Source organism: Mesoplodon densirostris, chromosome 4 (genome assembly GCF_025265405.1).
Source record: "Mesoplodon densirostris isolate mMesDen1 chromosome 4, mMesDen1 primary haplotype, whole genome shotgun sequence".
Classification (NCBI taxonomy): domain Eukaryota; kingdom Metazoa; phylum Chordata; class Mammalia; order Artiodactyla; family Ziphiidae; genus Mesoplodon; species Mesoplodon densirostris.
Window position 1 is genome coordinate 16,230,856 of NC_082664.1, and position 26,252 is coordinate 16,257,107.

The following is a 26,252-nucleotide window of genomic DNA, read 5'->3' on the forward strand; positions in this document are numbered from 1 at the left end:
ACCATACAAAGATACTACATGGTTATTGACTATATTCCCCACACTGTACATAGCATTCTATGCATGTGTGTGTGTGCGTGCGTGTATGTATGATTACTTGAAGTTACTGATCTCTTAAGTTCAAACTCATTTTAACAACCCTGCATTTTTACCCTCCCCCCACATGTTTACTGTTTTTGACATCGTATTTTACATCTTTTGTTTTATATCTTTTGTGTATCCCTTAACTGCTTATTGCAGATATAGATGATTTTATGACTTTTGTCTTTTAATCTTCTTACTATGGCTGATTTACTACCTTTACCGTATATTTGTCTTTACCAGTGAGATTTTTTCCTTTCACAATTTTCATCTTTCTAGTTGTAGCCTTTTCTTTTTCACTTAGAGTTATCCCTTTAACATTTCTTGTAAAGCTAGTTTAGTGGTGCTGAACTCTTTTAGCTTTTGCTTGTCCATAAAACTTTTGGTCTCTCCATAAAATCTGAATGCAAGCTTTACCAGGTCGAGTATACTTGGTTGTAGATTTATCCCTTTCATCACTTTAAATATATCATGCCACTCCCTCCTGGCCTACAGAGTTTCTGCTGAAAGGTCAGCTGATAGCCTTATGGGAGTTCCCTTGTACATAAATTGCTACTTTTCCCATGCTTGTTTTAGCATTCTCTATCTTTAATTTTTATGTCTTGGTGTGGTCCTCTTTGGATTGATTCTGTGTGGGGCTTTCTGTGCTTCCTGGACCTGGATGTCTGTTTACTTCTCCAGGTTAGGGAAGTTTTGACCGATTATATCTTCAAATATGTTCCCTGCCACTTTCTCTCTTTCTTCTTCTGGGACCCCTATAATTCAAATGTTAGTATGCTTGATGTCTCAGAGGTCTCTTAAGCTGACCTCATTTCTTTTTATTCTTTCTTCTGTTCAGCTTAAGTGATTTCCACTACTTTGTCTGCCAGCTCACAGATCCATTCCACGGTATCATTTAACCTACTGTTGATTCCTTCTAGTGTATTTTTCCATTTCAGTTATTGTATTCTTCAGCTCTGCTTGGTTTTTCTTTATATTTTTAAACTCTTTCTTAGAAACTTTTAACTTCTCACTCTGTTCACCCAGTCACTACTTTGAACTCTCTATAAAGTAAATTGCCTATTTCCCATCACTTAGTTCTTCTGCGCCCCAACAGTACAATTCCCCCTGGTCACCAGAGCTGTATGCTCTAGCGGTGCCCGCTGTGTGGGCTGTGTGGGTCCTTGTCTTGTGGCATGCTGACTACTATGGGAGTCTGGTAGGTGTGGCTGGCCCACACTCCAGTTAGTTGCCAGGCACTGCCTTGTGTAGAGGATACTGGCCACTGGTGGGCAGGTCTGGGTCATGAGGCTGCTGACTGTGGCCCGGTGGTCCTGGGGCTAGTGCTAGCCCACTGGTGGTTGGAGCTGGGTTCTGGAGTGGGTACGGTGCTGGGGTCTTCCAGATATAGTGTCGGCCTGCAGGTGGGTGGGGCCGGTTCCAGACATAGCTGGCTGCAGGGTCTGGGGTGTCCCAAAGCTTGTGTTGGTACACTGGTGAGAGGAGCTAGATCCTGGGACGGCTGGCTGAGGGGTCCAGAGTGTCTTGGAGCTGGTATCAGTCAGCTGGTGGCAGGGCTAGGTCCTTGGGTCTCTGGCTGCAAGGCCTAGGGGTTGCAGAGCTGGTGTCGGCCTGCTGCTGGGTGGGGCAGAGGCCCAGGGGATTCCAGGGCTAGTGCCTGTTCACTGGTGGGCAGAGCTGGGGGTCCCAGAGTTTTGTGTTTCTGCCCACTGGTGGCTGGGGCCGGGGCCCAGGGTATCCTGGGACTGTTGCCTATCCTCCGGCGGGTGAGGCTCGTTCTGGGGCTAGTGCTGCCTACTGGTGTGCATGGCTGGGTCCCGGGCCCTCTGGTGAACAGCGTTGGGTCCCAGGGTGACTGTGGCTCAGGGGACCTTAAGGCAGCAAGCCTGCTGGTGGATGGGGCTGTGTCTCCGCGCAGCTAGTTACTTGGCCTGAGGCAAGTATTGGTGCCGAAAGGCTAGTGGGTAGGGTTGGGTCCTGGCACTAATAAGCTAGAAGGAGGGTTCAAAAATGGTGTTTGCCAGCACCAGCGTCCATGTAGTAGAACAGGCTCCCCCAAATGACTACTACCTTTGTCTTGTCCCCAGGATAAGCTCCAGTTGCCTTCTGCCTCTCTGGGAGGCTCTCCAAGATCAGTAGGTCAGTCTGACCCAGGCTTCTTTCAAATTATTGCTTGTGCCCTGGGTCCTCCTGAAGTGTGTGCGATTTTGTGTGTGCCCTTTAAGAGTGGAGTCTCTTCCCACAACCCTCTGGCTCTCCCAAAAGTAAGCCCCACTAGCCTTCAAAGCCAACGTTCTGGGGGCTCATTCTTCCCAGTGCAGAAGCCCCTAGGCTGGGGAGCCTGATACGGTGCTCAGACCACTGGCTCCTTGGGCTGAACCTCTGCAGTTGTAATTTTCCTCCTGTTTGTGGGTCATCCACCTGGGAGTGTGGATCTTGACTATGCCACATCTCTACCTTTCCTACTCATCTCATTGTGGTTCCTTCATTGTATATTTAGTTGTAGTAGATCTTTTCTGCTAGCATTCCCTTTTTTCTCATCAATAGTTTCTGTGTAAATAGTTGTAATTTTGGTGTGCCATGGGAGGAGGTGAGCTCAGGGTCTTCTGACTCTGCCATCTTGGCCACTCCCCCAGTACCATACTGTCTGGATTACTATAGCTTCATAGTAAGTCTTGAAGTTGGGTAGTGTCAGTCTTCCAACTTTGTTTTTCCTCTTCAATATTGTGTTGGCTTTTCTGGGTCTTTTGCCTCTCCATGTCAACTTTAGAATCAGTTTGTTGATATCCATAAAATAACCTGCTGGGATTTTGATTGAGATTGCATTGTTGGTTCACAACCTCAGGAGTTCCCTGGGTGAAATTCTAAACTGGCCCACATACATAGAGGACAAGGAGGGACTGAAGAAAGGCAGACCACTCCAGTTTGGAAGGTGGCAGTTTTAATAAACAAGGGAACTTACATACAAGGCATGTCTTGGGCAGCTGCATGACAAGTAGATCTCTGTAACCACCCGCCAGAATCTTAAGCATTTATCTAGAGACCTTAATGGGGTTCAGTCATGTATATAGTCCAGATGGTCTCAATAGCACATTACTTTCTCAAGGTTGTGTCCTTGAAGTGGCTCCTTGTATGAGAACAGTGTGGGCAGAATGAACATCCCACGGAGAGGGTAAGGAGCCTCTGATTGCCTAGGTCCATTTCTCAGGTCAACCAGTGGTCATGTCCTCTCAATGACCTCCTCCAGCATGCAGATAAGTTGGGAAGAACTGAGATTTTGGCGGTACTGAGTCTTCCTATCCTTGAATATAGAATATCTCTTCATTTATTTGGTTCTTCTTTGACTTCATTCATCAGAGTTTTGTGGTTTTCCTCATATAGGTTTTGTATCTATTTTTTTTAGATTTATACCTAAGTATTTCAATTTTTGGTGCTAATGTAATGGTACTGCATTTAAATTTTTTTTTTTTTTTTTAGTATGCGGGCCTCTCACTGTTGTGGCCTCTCCCGTTGCGGAGCACAGGCTCCGGACACGCAGGCTCAGTGGCCATGGCTCACGGGCCCAGCCGCTCTGCGGCATGTGGGATCTTTCCGAACTGGGGCACGAACCTGTGTCCCCTGCATCGGCAGGCGGACTCTTAACTACTGTGCCACCAGGGAAGCCCGTTTATTTTTTATATAGCAGGATCTTACTAGTTATCTACTTTATACATATTAGTGTATATATATCAATCCCAGTGTCACAATTCATCCCACCACCATGACCACCACCACCCCCACTTCCCCCACTTGGTGTTCATACGTTTGTTCTCTACATCTGTGTCTCTATTTCTGCCTTGCAAACTGGTTCATCTGTACCATTTTTCTAGATTACACACATGCGTTAATATACGATATTTGTTTTTCTCTTTCTGACTTCCTTCACTCTGTATGAAAGTCTCTAGGTCCATCCACGTATCTACAAATGACCCAATTTTGTTCCTTTTTATGGCTGAGTAATACTCCATTGTATATATGTATCACATCTTCTTTATCCATTCGTCTGTTGATGGGCATTTAGGTTGCTTCTATGACCTGGCTATTGTAAATAGTGCTGCCATGAACATTGGGGTGCATGTGTCTTTTTGAATTATGGTTTTCTCTGGGTATATGCCCAGTAGTGGGATTGCTGGGTCATATGGTAATTCTATTTTTAGTTTTTTAAGGAACCTCCATACTGTTCTCCATAGTGGCTGTATCAATTTACATTCCCACAAACACTGCAAGTGGGTTCCCTTTCCTCCACACCCTCTCCAGCATTTGCTGCTTGTAGATTTTCTGATGATGCCCATTCTAACCGGTGTGAGTTGATACCTCATTGTAGTTTTGATTTGCATTTCTCTAATAATTAGTGATGTTGAGCAGCTTTTCATGTGCCTCTTGGCCATGTCTTCTTTGGAGAGATGTCTATTTAGGTCTTCCGCCCATTTTTTGATTGGGTTGTTTGTTTTTTTTTTAAGATTAAGCTGCATGAGCTTTTGCTATATTTTGGAGATTAATCCTTTGTCCATTGATTCATTTGCAAATATTTTCTCCCATTCTGAGGGTTGTCTTTTCGTCTTGTTTATGGTTTCCTTTGCTGTGCAAAAGCTTTTAAGTTTCATTAAGTCCCATTTGTTTGTTTGTTTTTATTTCCAGTACTCTAGGAGGTGGGTCAAAAAAGATCTTGCTGTGATTTATGTCAAAGAGTGTTCTTCCTATGTTTTCTTCGAAGAGTTTTATAGTGTCTGGTCTTACATTTAGGTCTTTAATCCATTTTGAGTTTATTTTTGTGTAGGGTGTTTGGGAGTGTTCTAATTTCATTCTTTTACATGTAGCTGTACAGTTTTCCCAGCACCGCTTATTGAAGAGACTGTGTTTTCTCCATTGTATATCCTTGCCTCCTTTGTCATAGATTAGTTGACTATATGTGCGTGGGTTTATCTCTGGGCTTTCTATCCTGTTTCATTGATCTATGTTTCAGTTTTTGTGCCAGTACCATACTGTCTTGATTACTGTAGCTTTGTAGTATAGCCTGAAATCAGGGAGTCTGATTCCTCAAGCTCTGTTTTTTTTCCCTCAAGATTGCTTTTGCTATTCGCGGTCTTTTGTGTCTCCATACAAATTTTAAGATTTTTTGTTCTAGTTCTGTAAAAAATGCCATTGGTAATTTGATAGGGATTGCATTGAATCTGTAGATTGCTTTGGGTAGTATAGTCATTTTAACAATATTGATTCTTCCAATCCAAGAACATGGTATATCTCTCCATCTGTTTGTGTCATCTTTGATTTCTTTCACCAGTGTCTTATAGTTTTCTTAGTACAGGCCTTTTACCTCCTTAGGTAGGTTTATTCCTAGGTATTTTATTCTTTTTGTTACAGTGGTGAATGGGATTGTTTCCTTAATTTCTCTTTCTAATCTTTCATTATTAGTGTATTGGTATGCAGGAGATTTCTGTGCATTAATTTTGTATCCTGCAACTTTACCAGATTCATTGATTAGCTCTAGTATTTTTCTGGTGGCATTTTTAGGATTCTCTATGTACAGCATCATGTCATCTGCAAACAGTGACAGTTTTACTTCTTCCTTTCCAGTTTGGATTCCTTTTATTTCTTTTTCTTCTGTGATTGCCATGGCTAGGACTTCCAAAACTATGTTGAATAATAATGGTGGGAGTGGACATCCTTGTCTTGTTCCTGATCTTAGAGGAAATGCTTTCAGTTTTTCACTATTGAGAATGATGTTTGCCGTGGGTTTGTCATATATGACCTTTATTATGTTGAGGTATGTTCCCTCTGCCCACTTTCTGGAGAGTTTTTATCATAACTTGGTGTTGAATTTTGTCAGAAGCTTTTTCTGCATCTATTGAGATGATCATATGGTTTTTATTCTTCAATTTGCTAATGTGGTGTATCACATTGATTGATTTGCATATATTGAAGAATCCTTGCATCCCTGGGATAAATCCCCCTTGATCATGGTGTATGATCCTTTTAATGTGTTGTTGAATTCTGTTTGCTAGTATTTTGTTGAGGATTTTTGCGTCCATATTCATCAGTGATACTGGTCTGTAATTTTCTTTTTTTGTAGTATCTCTGTCTGGTATTGGTATCAGGGTGATGGTGGCTTCGTAAAATAAGTTTGGGAGTGTTCCTGCCTCTTCAATTTTATGGAAGAGTTTGAGAAAGATGGGTGTTAGCTCTTCTCTAAATGTTTGATAGAATTCACCTGTGAAGCCATCTGGTCCTGGACTTTTGTTTGTTGGAAGATTTTAAATCACAGTTTCAATTTCATTACTTGTGATTGGTCTTTTCATATTTTCTGTTTCTTCCTGGTTCACCCTTGGTAAGTTTTACCTTTCTAAGAATTTGTCCGTTTCTTCCAGGTTGTCCATTTTATTGGCATAGAGTTGCTTGTAGGAGTCTCTTTGGATGCTTTGTATTTCTGCAATGTCTGTTGTAACTTCTCCTGTTTCATTTCTAATTTTATTGATTTGAGTCCTCTCCGTCTTTTTCTTGATGAGTCTGGTTAAAGTTTTATCAATTTTATGTTCTCAAAGAACCACCTTTTAGTTTTTATTGATCTTTGCGCTTGTTTTCATTGTTTCTATTTCATTTATTTCTGCTCTTATCTTTATGATTTCTTTCCTTCTACTAACTTTGGGTTTTGTTTGTTCTTCTTTCTCTAGTTCCTTTAGGTGTAAGGTTAGATTGTTTAGTTGAGATTTTTCTTGTTTCTTGAGGTAGGGTTGTATTGCTATAAACCTCCCTCTTAGAACTGCTTTTGCTGCATCCCATAGGTTTTGGATCATCATGTTTTCGTTGTCATTTGTCTCTAGGTATTTTTTGATTTCCTCTTTGATTTCTTCAGTGATCTCTTGGTTATTTAGTAACGTATTGTTTAGCCTTCATGTGTTTGTGTTTTTTATGTTTTTTTCCAAGTAATTAATTGCTAATCTCATAGCATTGTAGTCAAAGAGATGCTTTATATGATTTCAGTTTTCTTAAATTTAGTGAGGCTTGATTTGTGACCCAAGATGTGATCTATCCTGGAATGTGCCATGTGCACTTGAGAGGAAAGTGTAATCTGTTTTTGGATGGACTGTCCTATAATTATCAGTTAAATCTATCTAGTCTATTGTGTCCTTTAAAGCTTGTGTTTCCTTATTAAGTTTCTGTCTGGATGATCTGTCCATTGGTGTAAGTGAGGTGTTAAAGTCCCCTACTATTATTGTTTTACTGTCGATTTCCTCTTCTATAGCTCTTAGCATTTGCCTTATGTATTGAGGTGCTCCTGTGTTGGGTGCATATATATTTATAATTGTTATATCTTCTTCTTGTCTTGATCCCTTGATCATTATGTAGTGTCCTTCCTTGTCTCTTGTAACATTCTTTATTTTAAAGTCTATTTTATCTGATATGAGTATTACTACTCCAGCTTTCTTTTGATTTCCATTTGCATGGAATATCTTTTTCCATCCCCTCACTTTCATTCTGTATGTGTCCCTAGGTCTGAAGTGGGTCTCCTGTAGACAACATATATATGCGTCTTGTTTTTGTATCCATTCAGCAAGCCTCTGTCTTTTGGTTGGAGCATTTAATCCATTTACGTTTAAGGTAATTATCGATATGTATGTTCCTATTACCATTTTCTTAATTGTTTTGGGTTTGTTTTTGTAGGTCCTTTTCTTCTCTTGTGTTTCCCCCTTAGAGAAGAGATTCCTTTAGCATATTTTGTAGAGCTGGTTTTGTGGTGCTGAATTCTCTTAGCTTTTGCTTGTCTGTAAAGCCTTTGATTTCTCCATCAACTCTGAATGAGATCCTTGCCAGGTAGAGTAATCTTGCTTGTAGATTATTCCCTTTCATCACTTTAGATAAATCGTGCCACTCCCTTCTGGCTTGTAGAGTTTCCACTGAGAAATCAGCTGTTGTATGTTATTTGTCGTTTTTATACAACAAATGTATGTTTGTATGTTATTTGTCATATGTTGTATGTTATTGTATGTTATTTGTCATTTTCCCCTTGTTGCTTTTAATAATTTTTCCTTGTCTTTAATTTTTGTCAGTTTGATTACTATGTGTCTCTGCATGTTTCTCTTTGGGTTTATCCTGCCTGGGACTCTCTGCACTTCCTGGACTTGGGTAGCTATTTCCTTTCCCATGTTAGTGAAGTTTTCAACTGTAATCTCTTCACATATTTTCTCGGGTCCTTTCTCTCTCTCTTCTCCTTCTGGGACCCCTATAATGCGAATGTTTGTGTGTTTAATGTTGTTCCAGAGGTCTCTTAAGCTGTCTTCATTTCTTTTCATTCTTTTTTCTTTCTCCTTTTCCAGGGCAGTGAATTCCACCATTCTATCTTCCAGGTCACGTATCTGTTCTGCCTCAGTTATTTTGCTATTGATTCCTTCTAGTGTATTTTTCATTTCAGTTACTGTTCATCTCTGTTTGTTTGTTCTTTAATTCTTCTAGGTGTTTGTTCTTTAATTCTTCTAGGTCTTTGTTAAACATTTCTTGCATCTTCTCGGTCTTTTCCTCCATTCTTTTTCCAAGGTCCTGGATCATCTTCACTGTCATTATTCTGAGTTCTTTTTCTGGAAGGTTGCCTATCTCCACTTCATTTAGTTGTTTTTCTGGGGTTTTATCTTGTTCCTTCATCTGGGACGTAGTCCTCTACCTTTTCATTTTGTCTGTCTTTCTGTGATTGTGGTTTTTGTTCCACAGGCTGCAGAATTGTAGTTCTTCTTGCTTCTGCTGTCTGCCTTCTGGTGGATGAGGCTCTCTAAAAGGCTTGTGCCAGCTTCCTGATGGGAGGGGTGTTGGTGGGTAGAGCTGGGTGTTGCTCTGTTGGGCAGAGCTCAGTAAAACTTTAATCCACTTGTCTGCTGATGGGTGTGGCTGGGTTCCCTCCCTGCTGGTTGTTTGGCCTGAGGTGACCCAGCCCTGGAGCCTACCCCCCTTTGGTGGGGCTAATGGCAGACTCTGGGCAGGCTCACGCCAAGGAGTACTTTCCAGAAGTTATGCTGCCAGTGTCCTTGTCCCTGCAGTGCACCACAGCCGCCCCCCACCTCTGCAGGAGACCCTCCAACACTAGAAAGTAGGTTCGGTTCAGTCTCCCATGGGTTCACTGCTCCCTTCCCTGGGTCCTGATGCACACACTACTTTGTGTGTGTCCTCCAAGAGTGGAGTCCCTGCTTCCCCCAGTCCTGTTGAAGTCCTGCAATCAAATCCCACCAACCTTCAAAGTCTGATTCTCTAGGAATTCCCTCTCCTGTTGCCGGACCTCCAGGTGGGGAAGCCTGACATGGGGCTCAGAACCTTCACTGCAGTGGGTGGACCTCTGTGGTATAAATGTTCTCCAGTTTGTGAGTCACCCACTTAGCAGCCATGGGATTTGATTTTATTGTGGTTGCGCCCCTCTTACCATCTCATTGCAGCTTCTCCCCTGTCCTTGGATGTGGGGCATGTTTTTCATTAATTCCAGTGTCCTCCTGTTGATGATTGTTCAGCAGTTAGTTGTGATTCCAGTGCTCTCGCAAGAGGGAGGCTGGTATTGCATTTTAAATTTCAAATTCCATTTGTTCACTCTCAGTGTATAGGATAGCAGTTAACTTTGTATATTAACTTTGTATACTGCAACCGTGCTGTAGTTGCTTTTTAGTTCCAGAAATTCTTTTGGCCGATCCTTTTGCATTTTTTTTACATAGATATCATGTCATCTGCGAACAAAGACTGTTTTATTCTTCCTTCCCAGTTGGTATACGTTTTATTTCCTTTTCTTGCATTATTGCATTAACAAGGCCTTCCAGCACAGTATTGAAAAGGAGTGGTAAAAGGGGGCATTCATGACTTGCACCTGATCTTTGTGGGAAAGAGTTTCTCACCATGAAATATGATGTTAGCTAGGGGGTTTTTGTAGATACTCTTCATAAGGTTGATGCGAAGTTCTCCTGTATTCCTGGTTTCCCTTGAGTTTTTATCATGAATGGGTATTGGCATTTGTCAGATGCCTTTTCTGCATCTGTTGATATGATTGTGTGATTTTTATTTTAGTCCATCGATATGATGGACCACATCAATTGATTTTTTAATCATACCTGGGATAAATTCCACATAGTTGTCGTGTATAATTCTTTTTATACTTTTTAAAATTCGATTTGCTAATATTTTTTTGAAGATTTTTGCATCTATGTTTATGAGAGATACTAACGTGTAGTTTTCTTTTCTTGTGATGTCTTTATCTGGTTTTAGTATTAGGGTAATGCTGGCCACATAAAATGAGTTAGGAAGCATTCCCTCTGCTTTTGTTCTCTGAAAGAGATTGTAGAGAATTGGTATAATTTCTTCCTTAAATGTTTGGTAGGATTTACCAGTGAACCCATCTGAGCCTGATGCTTTCTGTTTTAAAGGTTATTAATTATTGATTCAACTTATTTAATAGATACAGGCCTATTGAGATCATCGATTTCTTCTTGTGGGAGTTTGGCAGATTGTGTCTGATACATGTATTCTAAAGTAATTAAGGTTACATTATATGTAAAATCTTGGATTCTGTGCTTTTTATTTAACGTTATAGCATAACGTTTCTCCAGTACTGTGAAAAATCACATTTTTAATGACTGCATGAGAGTCCATCCTGTGACTGTACTATAATTATTTAACCATTTCTAAATGTTGGACATTTAGGTGGTTTTCAGGTTTTTACTGTTAAAAATAAGGATTCAGGAACAAAAAAGCTTATACATAAGGATTTTTCTGTATTGAGGATTATTTCATTTAGAAAAATTTCTTTTAACACTAGCAGCTTCTTTGGAAATTCAGTTAACAAATACTGATTGAATACCTGCTGTGTGCTCATTATTGTTCGAGGCGCTTAGGGTATAATATGAAGAAAAAGGGGAATCCTCTGTCCTAATGAAGTACACATTCTAGTGGAGGAGAGTAAGATAATAAGTGCACGATAGTAATTTTAGACAGTGATAACTACTACATATAAAATAGGGTAATGGAGTAGAATATGTTAGGATGAGTAGGAAGGTTTCTCTAAGCAAGTTACATTGACCTGAAGCATGAATGATATGAATGAAGCAAGATTTGGGAGATCATTCTAGACAAAGACCTTGCGAGTATAATGAGTTTGGCCTTTTCAAAGGGCAGAACGGCCGGTGTGGCTGGAGTGTGGTGAACAAAAGGGAGAATAGTAGAAGTTGAGGTTCGAGAAGTAGGTGAGGGTATATCTTGTAGAGCCTTGTAAGTGCCAAGTTAGATAGTTTGGATTTTAGTCTAATTGTAATAGGAAGCTGTTGGGGGATTTTAACTAGGTGAAATTTATATTGTTTTAAAAGATCACTCTGGCTATGTTAAGAAGGCCCTAAAGGGGGAGCAATAGAGGAAGAAGGGCAGGTGGCTCAGATTAGGATTGTAGCACAGAAGATGAGGGTGATGATAGAGTCAGTAGGACAGGCTAATAGAATGTGTGTGATGAATAAGAAAGAGAGAGGTGGTGAGGATTAAATTTAGATTCTTGGTCTGAGCAACTGAGCAGATAGTGATGCCATTTACTAAGATGAGAAGCAGATTGGGGGGTAATTAAGGAGGAAAAAAATGCTGGATGTGTTAAAAGTGAGTTGCCCGTGACACATCTATTGCTGTTGGCTGGAGATATAGATTTGGGTGTTATCACTATATATGTGCTTTTAAAGACATGGGATTGGATGAAATCAGCTGGGAAAGGAAGGGAAGACAGCCAAGACAAGGCCTTCAGACACTTTAGCATTGAGAGGTTGGGTGTGGAAGATAGGGCCTATCAAACGAGATGGAGAAGGGTGGGTTAATAGATTATGGAATCAGGAAAGCCTAGAGAGGAAAGTGTTTCTAAAAAGGAAAGAGTGGTCAGTTGTGTTAAATACTGTTGAAAAGTGTTGGAAAATAAGGACATACAATTGACCATTAGGTTTGACAGGGTCACACATGACCTGGAAAACATCTATTTTAGTGAAGGAGAAGCGGTGGAAGCTTAGTTGGAATATGTGGAGAAAGTAAAGGGAGTGGAAAAATTGAGACAACTCTTTTGAAGAGTTTTACTGTGAAGGGTCAAGGGAGTGTTTTTCACTAAGTATATTTGAGTGTTAATAGGAATGACTCAGTAGTGAGGAAGCAATAATTCCAGAAAACATAGTTCTAGGAATAAAGTAAATAAGTTTCCTTTACTTGAAAGTAAAGGGAACGGGATCCAGAGCACAAGTGCAGAGTGTGTGGGTTAGAGACGCTTCTTCCATTTTACAAGAGGGAGGGCAGAGTCAGCTGTAACAGTTGCACTTAGGATAGAGAATTTGTTGAGGGCAAAGTAATCTTCTCTAATTCCATCTATACTTATTCATTGAGTACAAGGCAGCTTTATCAGCTGCAAAGGAGGAAGTTGATGGTGGAGGACTGTGCTCATGAGGAGCTTGGAGGTTGAGAGGAAGAACGCAAAATTTATCAGCTAAGGGTTTAAAAGGATTATGTTATAGTGTAAAAATGCACATTTAAGATTTGTGAGCATAAATTTAAAGAAACTGATGCACAATTGTGTATAAGAAGGGAAATATATGAAGATAACTGCCTTGAAGGAGACAGCCCCCTTTATGTTTGTTTATTGTGTTAACTACTTTATAGTTATGATAAATTTAGAGATTAAATGCTTAAAATAACTTATGTGATTGTTGGATCTGATGACAGTGCTCTTACCTAATTTCTAATATTCAGGAATAGTAATAGGAAAAGGAACTTAGAAGAGAATCTGTTCTTTCCATGTATTTCAAATAATGATGTCACAATATGGATGGGTAGTCACCTATGTTTTAGGCTAGGAATACGCCTTGAAATGGTTACTTCTATCATCTTTCTCCCAAATCAATCTGTAGCATTGTTGAGTACCCCTGTATGTTCTGCAATTTAGTAGGCAATATGTGGGACAAAACTTAACTCTAAGATATTAAGTTAACTTCAAGATTATTGGAAAAACACTCCTGCTTTTTCTTTCTCATTAAGAAACTTGGAGCTATCAGAAGAGAACTTTCAGATTCCACACCCCCCCCCCATCAGCAGTACATGCAGCTCCTTTCTCACATTAATCTCTCCACTTGTGCACAAATCCCACCCTTTTTTTCCCTGTTCCAGAAATTCTCCCTGTCTCCTGTATCAATATTTTTGATGATTTTTCTACTGGATGATTTCTGTGAGCATATAAAGTATGCTCAAAAAATAGTCTTTTCAACAAGTAATGTTGAAAACAATTAAATATCCATATGTGGAACAAAGTGAACCTTAGCTATATTTCACCATATACAGAATTTAACTCAAATTGAGTCATATATCTTAAATGTAAAAGCTAACACTATAATATTTCTGGGAAGAAGTATAGGAAATAGGGCATAAAAAGTGTGACTTCCAAAAAGGAAAATTATGAATTGAGCCTCATTAAATTTAAAACTTTTCAAACTTCCAGGTAACTGAGAACAGAGGCAGGTATGTAGTAACCTCACAGAATCTCTTCCCTAAACAATGCAGAATTCACTTCACAACTATGATGTTTCTATGCAAAACCCTAGTCTCACCATTATTTAAACAGAGAATACCAAAACTGAAAAAATAACTATAAGTAAAAATAGAAAAACAAATTCCAACCACAGTTTTGCAAGCTTTCTCCTCTCCACTGCTGGGCTTTACAGGGAGAAGCTTAACCTAAAATTCTGAAAAAATATCTTGACTGGATACTATAAAAATGAAGACAAAGATAACTGTAGATAATGCTATAATCTGGTTAGTAAAATTGTTTCTCACAGGGCTAGCGATTCTGAAACAGCTTTATATATACTAAAATTAAATAAATAAATAGACTTTAGATTATGAGAGCCTAATAAGCCTTCCACTCTTGGAGGAAGAAATTATACAGGCATACCTCAGAGATATTGCAGGTTCAGTTCCAGACCACTGCTAAAGCGAAAACAGCAACAGAGTTAGTCATACGAGTTTTTTAGTTCCCAGTGCATATAAAAGTTACATTTATACTATACTGTAGTCTAAGTCTGTGATAGCATATGTCTAAAGAGACAATGTACATACCTTAATTTAAAAATAATTTATTGCTAAAACTGTTAACCATTATCTGAGTCTTCAGTGAGTCATAGTAATATCAAAGATTGCTGATCACAGACCACCATAACAAATATAATAATAATGAAAAAGTTTGAAATATTACGAGAATTGCCAAAATGTGATAGAGACACAAAGAGAGCAAATGCTGTTGGAAAAATGGCACTGATAGACTTAACACGATGCAGGGTTGCCACAAACCTTCAATGTGTAAAAAATGCACTATCGATGAAGCACAGTACAACAAGGTATGCCTGTAAATAAGGAAAAGAGAAGTCTTAAATGAACTCTGTGGTTTTGGATTAAAATCGGAGGTATTGAGATATCATCTCACAGTGGTCAGAATGGCCATCATCAAAAAATCTACAAACAATAGGGCTTCCCTGGTGGCGCAGTGGTTGAGAGTCCGCCTGCCGATGCAGGGGACACGGGTTCGTGCCCTGGTCCGGGAGGATCCCACATGCCGTGGAGCGGCTAGGCCCGTGAGCCATGGCCACTGAGCCTGCGCGTCCGGAGCCTGTGCTCCACAACGGGAGAGGCCACAACAGTGAGAGGCCCGTGTACCACCAAAAAAAAAAAAAAAAAAAAAAAAATCTACAAACAATAAATGCTGGAGAGGGTGTGGAGAAAAGGGAACCCTCTTGCACTGTTGGTGCAAATGTAAATTGATACAGCCACTATGGAGAACAGTATGGAGGTTCCTTAAAAAACTAAAAATAGGGCTTCCCTGGTGGTGCAGTGGTTGAGAGTCCGCCTGCTGATGCAGGGTACATGGGTTCGTGCCATGGTCCGGGAAGATCCCACATGCTGCAGAGCGGCTAGGCCCGTGAGCCGTGGCCGCTGAGCCTGTGCGTCCAGAGCCTGTGCTCCGCAACGGGAGAGGCCACAACGGTGAGAGGCCCGCATACCGCAAAAAAAAAAAAACTAAAAATAGAACTACCATACGATCCAGCAATCCCACTACTGGGCATATACCCTGAGAAAACCATAATTCAAAAAGAGTCATGTACTAAAATGTTCATCGCAGCTCTATTTACAATAGCCAGGACATGGAAGCAACCTAAGTGTCCATCAACAGATGAATGGATAAAGAAGATGTGGCACATATATACAATGGAATATTACTCAGCCATAAAAAGGAGCAAAACTGAGTTATTTGTAGTGAGGTGGATGGACCTAGAGACTGTCATACAGAGTGAAGTAAGTCAGAAAGAGAAAAACGAATACCTTATGCTAACACATATATATGGAATCTAAAAGAAAAAAAAATGGTCAGAAGAACCTAGGGGCAAGACGGGAATAAAGATGCAGACCTGCTAGAGAATGGACTTGAGGATACGGGGAGGGTGAAGGGTAAGCTGGGACAAAGTGAGAGAGTGGCATGGACATATATACACTACCAAATGTAAAATAGATAGCTAGTGGGAAGCAGCCGCATAGCACAGGGAGATTAGCTCCGTGCTTTGTGACCACCTAGAGGGGTGGGATACGGAGAGTGGGAGGGAGGGAGATGCAAGAGGGAAGAGACATGGGGACATATGTATATATATAACTGATTCACTTTGTTATAAAGCAGAAACTAACGGATCATTGTAAAGCAATTATACTCTAAGATGTTAAAAAATAAATAAATAAAATAAAATCGGAGGTATCAATATGAACTCACGGGGTTTTGTTTTTAAAGGTTATATTCTGTAGTTATTATAAAACATTGGCTATATTCCCCGTGTCTTGTAGCTTATTTTATACCTAATAGTTTGTACCTTTTAATCCCCAACCCTTATATTCCCCCTCCCCACCTCCCTCTCCCCTCTGGTAACCACTAGTTTGTTCTCTATATCTATGAGTCTGCTTTTTTGTTATACTCACTAGTTTGTTGTATTTTTTAGATTCCACATGTACGTGATATTATACAGTATTTGTCTTTCTTTGTCTGACTTACTTCACTTAGCAGAATGCCCTCCAAGTCCATCCATGTTGCTGCAAATGGCAAAATTTCACTCTGTTTTATGGCTGAGTAGTATTCCATTGTGTGTGTGTGTGTGTGTGTGTGTGTGTATAAAACACCTTTTCTGTTGATGGACAGTTAGGTTGCTTCCATATCTTGGCAATTGTAAATAACACTGCTGTGTGAACATTGGGGTACATGTATCTTTTTGAATTAATGTTTTTGGTTTTTTTGGATCTATACCCAGGAGAATAATTGCTGAGTCATACAGTAGTTTATTTGTAGTGTTTTGAGAAACCACCAAACTGTTTTCCACAGTGGCTGCACCAATTTACATTCTGACCCACAGTGTACGAGGGTTCCCTTTTTTCCACATCCTTGCCGATATTTGTTGTGTTGTTTTTTGTTTTGTTTTGTTTTGTTTTGTGGTACGCAGGCGTCTCACTGCTGCGGCCTCTCCCCTTGTGGAGCACAGGCTCCGGATGCGCAGGCTCAGCGGCCATGGCTCACAGGCCCAGCCAGTCCGCAGCATGTGGGATCTTCCCGGACCGGGGCACGAACCCGTGTCCCCTGCATCGGCAGGTGGACTCTCAACCACTGTGCCACCAGGGAAGCCCTGTTGTGTTGTTTTTGATGATAGCCATTCTGACCAGTATGAGGTGATACCTCACTGTGGTTTTAATTTGCATTTCTCTGATGATTAAAAGTGTTGAGCATCTTTTCATGTGTCTGTTGGCCATCTGAATGTCTTCTTTGGAAAAATGTCTGTTCAGGTCTTCTGCCCATTTTTTGATGAGGTTGTTTGTTTTTTTTTAATGTTAAGTTTATATATTTTGGATATTATCCCCTTATCAATCATATAATTTGCAAATATTTTCACCCATTCACTAGGTTGTCTTTGTTTTGTCAGTGGTTTCCTGTGCTGTGCAAAAGCTTTTAAGTTTAATTAGGTTCCTTTTTTTCTTCAATTAAAAAAACTTTATTGGAATACAGTTGATTTACAATGTGTTAGTTTCAGGTGTACAGTCCATTTATTTACTTTTGCTTTTATTTCCTTTGTTTTAGGAGACGGATCCAAAAATATACTGCTGCGATTTATGTCAGAGTGTTCTGCCTCTGTTTTTCTCTAGGGGTTTTATGGTATCTGGTCTTACATTTAGGTCTTTAATGCATTTCAGTTTATTTTATATATGGTGTGAGAGAATGTTCTAATTTCATTCTTTTACATGCAGCTGTCCAGTTTTTCCTAGCACCACTTATTGAAGAGACTGTCTTTTCTCCATTGTATATTCTTGCCTCCTTTGTCATAGATTAACTGACTATAAGTGCATGTGTTTATTTCTGGGCTCTCTGTTCCATTGATCTGTATGTCTGTTTTTGTGCCAGTACCATACTGATTTGATTACTTTAGCTTTGTACGATAGTTTTAAGTCAGGGAGCTTGACTCCCCCAGCTCTATTCTTTCTCAAGATTGTTTTGGTTATTTGGGGTATTTTGTGTCTCCATACAAATTTTAAAATTATTTGTTCTAGTTCTGTGAAAAATGCCATTGGTATTTTGATAGGGATTGCATTAAATCTGTGGAATGCCTTGGATAGTATAATCATTTTAACAATATTGATTTTTCCAGTCCATGAACATGGTATCTCTTTCTATCTATTTGTGTTATCTTCAGTTTCTTTCATCACTGTTTTATAGTTCTGAGTACAGATCTTTTACCTACTTAGGTAAGTTTGTTCCTAGGTATTTTATTCTTTTTGATGCAATGATGAATGGGATTGTTTCCTTAATTTTTCTTTTTGATACTTTGTTGTTAGTGTATAGAAATGCAACAGATTTCTGTATGTTAATTTGTATCCTGCAACTTTATCAAATTCATTGATGAGCTCCAGTAGTTTTCTGGTGGCATCTTTAATATTTTCCATGTATAGTATCATGTCATCTGCAAACAGTGAAGTTTTACTTCTTCTTTTCCAATTTGGATTCATTTTATTTCTTTTTCTTGTCTGAGTGCTGTGGCTAGGACTTCCATTACTATATTGAATAAAAGTGGTGAGAGTGGGTATCCTTGTCTTGTTCCTGATCTTAGGGGAAATGCTTTCAGCTTTTACCATTGAGTGTAATATTCTCTGTCAGTTTGTCATATCTGGCCTTTATTATGTTGAGGTATGTTCTCTCTATGCCCACTTTCTGGGAGTTTTTGTCATAAATGGATGTTCAGTTTTGTCAAAAGCTTTTTCTGCATCTATTTAGATGATCATATGGGTTTTGTTCTTCATTTTGTTAATGTGGTGTATCACACTGATTTGCAGATAATGAAAAATCCTTGCATCGCTGGGATAAATCCCACTTGATCATGGTTTGCTAATATTTTGTTAAGGATTTTTTGTATCTATGCTTATCAGTGATATTGAGCTGTAATTTTCTTGTTTAGTCATATCTTTGTCTGGCTTTGCTATCAGGGTGATGCTGGCCTCATAGAATGAGTTCAGGAACTATTCCTTCCTCTTCAATTCTTTGGAATAGCTTGATAAGGATAGGTGTTAACTCTTGTCTAAATGTTTGGTAGAAGTCACCTGTGAAGCTATCTGGTGATGGACTTTTGCTTGTTGGGAGTTTCATTACTGGTAATTTCCTTGGGGGAAATGTTTATTCAAATCCTTTGTCCACATAAAAAATTGGGTTGTTTGTGGTTTTGTTGTTGAGTGGTTTTTTTTTTTTTTTTTGTATTCTGGATGCAGGTACTTTATCAGATATATGCTTTGCAAATATTTTTTCCCATTCTGTGGGTTGTGTTTTTATGTTCTTGCTGGTTGTCCTTTGAAGCACAGAAGTTTTTAATTTTAATGAAGTCCATGTTATCTGTTTTTTCTTTTATCACTTCTGCTTTTGGTGTCAGAACTAAGGACACCTTTGTTTCATCCAAGTTAAGTAAGATTTATGCCTATGTTTTGGCTTTTATATTTTGAGTGGATTTTTGTATATGGTTTGAGGTATGGGTCCAGATTCATTCTAGATATTCAGATGTCCAGTACCATCTATTGAAAAGACCTTTCTTATTAATGGAAAGGCAACTGACCATAAATATATCAGTTTACTTTTGTTTTGTTTTGTTTTGTTTTTAGCAGTACGCGAGACTCTCACTGCTGTGGCCTCTCCTGTTGCGGAGCACAGGCTCCGGACGCGCAGGCTCAGCGGCCATAGCTCACGGGCCCAGCCGCTCCGCGGCATGTGGGATCTTCCTGGACCGGGGCACGAACCCGCGTCCCCTGCATCGGCAGGCGGACTCTCAACCACTGTGCCACCAGGGAAGCCCCTATCAGTTTACTTTTGGACTCTCAATTCTGTTCCATCGATCAGCATGTCTGTTTTTATGCCAGTGCCATACTGTCTTGATTACTGTGGTTTTGCAGTCAGTTTTGAAATTGGTATGTGTGAGTCTTCCAATTTTGTTCTTTCGCAAGATTGTTTTTACTGTTCTGAGTTTTAGAATCAGCTTGTCAATTTCTTCAAGAAAGGCAACTAGTATTTTGGCAGGGATTGTGTTGATTCTGTAGATCAGTTTAGGAAGTAATACCATCTTAACAGTATGGCCCTCCAAGAACACGAGATGTCTTTCCATTTATTTAGATTTCTTAACATTTCTTTAATGGTATTGTGTAGTTTTTAGTGTATAAGTCTTGTACCTTTTTGTTTAATTTATTCCTAAGTGTTTTGTTCTTTTTGATGCTGTTATAAGTGGAATTGTTTTCTTGATTTAATTTTCAGATTGTTGCTAGTGTATAGAAATACAATTTGTATTTTTATATTGATCTTATATCCTTCAGCCTTGCTGAACTCATTTATTAGCTCTACTTGGGATTTATTCTGTTGTTTGTGGATTCCTTAGGGTTTCCTACGTATGAGATTATGTCATTTGCAAGTAGAGAGAGTTTTACTTCTCTCTTTTATTTCTTTTCCATGCCTAATTGTCCTGGCTAAAATATCCAGTATCATGTTGAAGGGAAGTGGCAAGAGCTGACATCCTTGTCTTGTTCCTTTACTTATAGCAGGAACTTTCAGGCTTTCACCATTAAATGTGATATTAGCTGTGCATTTTCATAGATGCCCTTTATCAGGTTGAGGAAATTCTCTTCAGTTCCTATTTTGTTGTGTTTTTTATTATGAAAGAGGTTAGATTTTTGTCAAATGCTTTTTCTGCATCTATTGAGATGAACATGTGTGGGGGTTTGGGTATTATTAATATGATATACTTATTACATTGGTTGATTTTTAATATGTTGAACCAACCTTCCATTCCCGCTTACCTTTTCTCTCTGTAATTTCTCACTGAGTATTCCCTGACTTGATGATAACCACTACAGGTCATCCAGATGCCCAAGCCAAAAATGCAAGAGTCATCTTAGCCTGTTCCCTTTCTGTTACTCTGTACATCAAATCTGTTAATTCTGTTTTAATGCATTCCTAACTTTTCCCTCTTTCAGTTCACCTTCCACCCTGATGCTCGGAGTGATTTTTTTTTTCTCCCAAAGGAGAATTTGATAATCTAAATATACTTGTGGAATAATTTATCAAGGAGAAATTTATATTCATTCCTTGCCTTCTACTGATGTACATAAACCATTACCAACTGTTTGGTCTTTGTCTTGTTTTTAAAGACTTACAGACTACTTTCTGTGAATTATGGGTGACCTTTCTGTTTTTTTAAATGGGATTTGTAATTTAATATTAATGTTATAATAGGAGGGCTACTCAGTGCTATTTTTGGACACTAACATTTGGTCTAACTTTATACAATAAAGGAGTAAATGGGAGAGAGGGCTTAAAACAGATGAGATGAATACCAAATGAGAAGATGGCATGTGGTAGGGTTGCTACTGATTCATTGCTGTGGTTCAGTTGACCACTTGTGAGAATTCTTCTTTTGAGAAGTTTACACACACTACATCATATTACAAGATTATGAAGTCTATCATAATTGTTTATTACATATACCATTGAAGTAGTAACTCTTAATATGGATTTTTATGGAAGTTATTTTAAGGCCACATTATTTTAAGTAAATAAGTAACTAAAGTCTAATTTTCACATCGATATAACAGCTCTGTAAGCAGTTTTAAATCTGTTTATTTATTTATTTTGCAGTCTTGCATTGCATCCTGAACGAGTATTGGTGGCAACAGGACAAGTTGGGAAAGAGCCTTATATCTGTGTTTGGGATTCATACACTGTGCAGACCATATCGGTTCTAAAGGATGTTCATACACATGGTATAGCTTGCTTAGCATTTGACTTAGATGGACAGGTATGTGATAATTTTTTTTCTTTTTGTAAAGTGTGTACTATAAGAAATTATTATAAAGCTGTAAATATTAAATTGGAAAGCATTTGACAAAAAGCATTTATTCAAGGTGGAGGTGGATAGAGGGGGTAGATATATATAAGAAAAATAAGAATAATAATGAGTTTTTATTTCATTGTATCAAGAACTTTTCAGTTGAATTAATTACTACTATTAGAGCCAAAGTGATTCTGACTTGGTGGAACATTACCTGGTTGTTCTTGAAAATTTTACATGTAACTCTTTTCCAGGTATTGTATGTTAATAGGAAAGATGGAAGATATCTTAGGAAAATTTGCTTTCTCTAAGTAGAGCTGTAAACATTTTAAGTTTTAGTTATTTTAAAGGTTTCTATTAAAATTATATTTTTAATTGAAAATAATGATGCAGTTTTTATAACATGAGCTATTTTATGTAAAATCAATGTTCATAACAAAAGATGTAATCTTTGTTCCACTTACTAATCAATTCCAAAATTATTATTTACTTCTAGTCATCGATTTTAAAAAAATTAAGCCAACAGCTCTTCTGTGGTGCTTTCATGGAACTTGTTGTACCTAAAACATATTTAAGAAGTGATAAGAAGTTGGGTTTTGCGGGTTTTGCAGATTTAGTTAATTTATAGTCTTTAAAAGTTTTGTAGTGAAATTAGACTTTAAAAATTATTTTAACTTTTAGAAGAATTTTAGTTGTTTGCTTTTTAATTCTTAAAATTATTTTGTAGATCTATATTTTACAGAAACAGATTACGTTTTGTTCTAGTCACTTGAAAATGACAGCCAGTAGATGTTTTATTTTCAACTCTGAGAAATAGCTTCTTTGAGTAGCATAGATTAATATACTTTCTGATTAGAGTCCGGTAAGAGATCTATAAAGATGTAACTCGAACCTCACATTTGGGGAAAAAATGTGTTTCTAGGTTTAGAACCACTGTGTAGCAGTGATTGGCAATTCCAGAACCTTAATTCCCATTTTTTCTGTTATTTTTCAAGTCCATTAATGTCCTCATATCAAAATTTCATTTTCCTTTTTAAAATGAAGAGAATAATACTCTTTATTTACTTCACAGGAAATTATATTTTATGAAACAAACCAACAAAGTTGTTTTTTAGAATTATTTACCAAAGGTATTATGATATCCACAATGGTTTAACTATAAATGTCTGTATACTTTAAATATAGATGTTTTCTTCTTAATTTTAAAATTGCCCTTTCTAAATGCAGTGTATTGCATGGCTGAGGAAATTCTCTTACATACAAGGAGAAATCATGCCCATAGCTTTTACTAGTTGAAGCTTTTAATTTTGCTTACTTTAAGCAACATATAAGAAAAGTCTTGGGTACATGCATTTTATTGTCACAGATCTTCATAAGAATGTGCTACTTTAAAATGTAAGCTTATAAAAAACATAATAGCTAAAAGTTATTGAGCACATGCTAAGTGCCAGACATTGTGCTAAGCCTACATTATCTCATTTAATCCTCACAACAACCCTATGAAATAGATATTATTATTATCTCTATTTTACAGATAAAGAAACTGAGACTTAGAGAGGTTAAATAACTTGCCCCAGGTTACACAGCTAGTAAATGGAGCCAGAGCGGGAACCCAGGTCAGTCACACTCCAAAGCTCATGTTTTTAACCTCAATGCTCTACTGCTTCCCAAACATGGAACTTAGGAGGTGGTTACTTATATTTCAGAAGGAATTTATCCATCTTAAGTACAGTTAAAACTTGTAAGGAACTGCTGCCAATTGAAGATTAAGTTGAGTATTTCTGAAATTATGTTAATGAGAAGATGCTTTAGTTAAGAAATATATTTGGGAACATATCTATTTATTCACTAATATCTATAAACTGTTTATGAAATACCAATTAGGAAATACTGTATAATTTTTGCATTTTCTACTAGATTTGAAACTGTAAATGATCAGTTAAGGTTTATCCAATGAATGAGTCTCCCTGTTGGTAGTATGCTGAATTTCTTTCCCCAGAGGGTTTCTTCTAAATGGATTGATTATCCATGCTAATACTGGAAGTCTACCTCATTGAGAATAATTAGGGCATGAAAAGGCTATATAAATCCACATCAAACAGATATTAAAATTTCATAGTAAATGGTAGAGAGAGAGTAGGAGGAGGAGAATTTGATATTTTATCTTGAAAACACAACGATAATTTATAAAAACACATTCCCATATTTAACAAAATCTAAGTTATAGTTAAAACTCTGCTAATTTATAGAATGAACTAAGAATAAAATGTTAATTTTTTAGCCTAACTTTGTCAGTTATATGCTGGTACATGATTATGAAGAGTCGTATTTGCAAAAATTTTAAAGGAGTTCACTGATTTTTCCAAGGACCTTTTAGTAATCTCTTGATATCTAGACATATCTCAAGTGCCTATTGTATTATTTTTGGGTTTTCATCTCTTCCATTGCTCTGCCAGATCCTAATTTCTGATGGCTTTCTGTATGAATTGACCAATATTTACTACATTAAGTCCTGGATATTTTGCAGAATTTGTGATTTTTTACTTTGTAACATTTGTAACAACTAGTACTCAATAAATACTGAGATCACAAGCACCCCCCACCCCCATATTAGAATCTTGTACGTTTGTCTATTATTTGAATATGTTTCATACTTGCAGGAACTCATGGAATGTGTCTAGTTATGCCTATTAAGATACTTTTCTCATTTGAGTATTTAGTGTGCTAGAACTTTTTAATAAATACAGTTGACCTTTGAACAACGCAGGGGTTAATCTGCATATAACTTATAGTCGGCCCTCCGTATTCACGGTTCCTCTACGTCTGTGGATTCAACCAACCGTAAACCTGTAGTACTGTAGTATTTACTGTTGCAAAATATCCTTGTGTAAGGGGACCCAGGAAGTTCAAATCTATGTTGTTCAAGGTCAGCTATACTGCCGGTTTAATTAATGGACACAACCAAGATTTTGTTTGGGAATAGGATCAGGGAAGAATTTGGGAAGCTGGATAGAGCCTTCTTTATCTGGTTTTCTTTCTCCCTATCTGACTGTTAGTTCTTAGTTATCTTGAAAGGAGCTGTTCCTTCTGTCTGCTTCTTAAATGTCAGTGTTCCTAGGAGTCTGTAGCCTTCCTTCCCCCAGCCCCCCTCACTTCACTTATTCTCTTTAGGTGATTACTAGATCCATGACTTTAACTCCTGTGTCAGTTAACAGGGGCCTCGGCTTCTCTCCTCAACTCCATATACTCTCCTTGAATGTCGTATAGATATACCATTTATTACATGTTTAAAACTGAATTCTCTCTTTATTCTAACTCATTAAAAAACAAAGCTCACTCTTTCTCCTGTTTCTGGCCTACCTCTCCAGTCTTGTCTCTGCCACTTCCCCGTTGGCAACTCCTCCCCTCAGCCACACCAGAGTACTAGCTCTTTCCTGAAAGCACCATGAGCTGTCTGATCTTGGTATCCTTTGGCCTTAAATGCATTTTCTCTTATTTTTCTACCTGACTGTCTCTATCTTCTAAGATATGGTTCCAGCATTCTTTCACTGGAAAACTTTCTTTATGCTCTTCCTCACCTGTGAGAAAGGATGATGAAGTAAAAAATGATAGAAAGCTAAGAGGGGGGGTAGTATTTGCTTGGTTATTTTTATCTTTTCCTCTCTGCTGTTACTTAACCTGTCATTAGGGAGGTTGATTTTGGCCATGATATGTTTATCAGGGCTACAGAGGAAGTGCTCCCAGGTCTATTTTGTTACTGCCTGTGCAGAGCCAGATGCTCTGGGGCTCTGTTGAGGTACATGGAGTTTTAAAGCTTTTGGCCAGTTGTGGTTCACTTTGTGTGTGATGAACTTAGCCAGAGAGAAGAGGCATTGATGGAAAGGGCAGTGCCTCTCTGACTATTCCTCACTTTATACTTGTCTTGTGAAATTTTAATCTCTACATAGTATTCTATAGCAAGAGGTAGATATCTTTGTTTTAGCTAGATATTTGCTGATTACTCTCTAGATCCCAAATATTAAAGACTCTTAGGAGGAGCAAATCATCTCCTCTAGTTCATTTGGACTTTCTGCAAGTGTGAGTTGATGGAGAGCCAGATACAAAATATATTCTGTATCTTTTTTTGTAAGCCATTCATTCTACCCATTTGGGGACTTAGATAGTAATTTTACTGTGTAGAGACTTTCTAGCTAGGTACTAAATGACATTTCTCATTCAGACGGGTGGAGGGCATGGATTCTTAAAGTTAATTATGGTTATGGGAACATAATAATAATGATGATGATAACAAACATTTATATGACATTAAGGTTATGCCAAGCACTCTTCTAATTCCTTTATATATGTTAACCCTATGAAGTTGTTTTTCATGATCCCTATTTAGGAGGTGAGGAACCTATGGTACAGAGAGGCTAAATAATTGCCCAAAGTCATCCAGTTAGTGAGAGATGGAGCTGGTGTTTAAACCTAGGCAGTCTGGTATCAGAATCTGTGCTGTAAACCAGAGATTGGCAAAACTTTCTACAACATGTCAGAGTAAATATTTTAAGCTTTGAGCTATGCAGTCAGTCTCTGTCTCAGCTACTCCAGCTCTGCATTGTAGTGTGAAAGCAGTCATAGACACCTTATAAAGGAATAGGTGTGGCTGTGTTCCAGTAGAACTTTATTTACAAAAAGCAGGGTACAGGGCTGAGGGTTGTAATTTGCCTACCCCTGCTTCTAAACCAGTGCTTT

General features: G+C 38.3%; 1 protein-coding gene across 3 annotated transcripts in view; it reads left to right on the forward strand.

Moving 5' to 3' along the window:
* EML5 (EMAP like 5) overlaps positions 1-26,252 on the forward strand; it is a 164,124-nt gene that overhangs the window by 11,168 nt on the left and 126,704 nt on the right. For all 3 annotated transcript variants that reach the window (XM_060097957.1, XM_060097956.1, XM_060097955.1), the window contains exon 2: positions 21,326-21,485. In XM_060097957.1, coding sequence (XP_059953940.1) covers positions 21,326-21,485 — 160 coding nt within the window. The remainder of the gene's footprint in view (positions 1-21,325; positions 21,486-26,252) is intronic.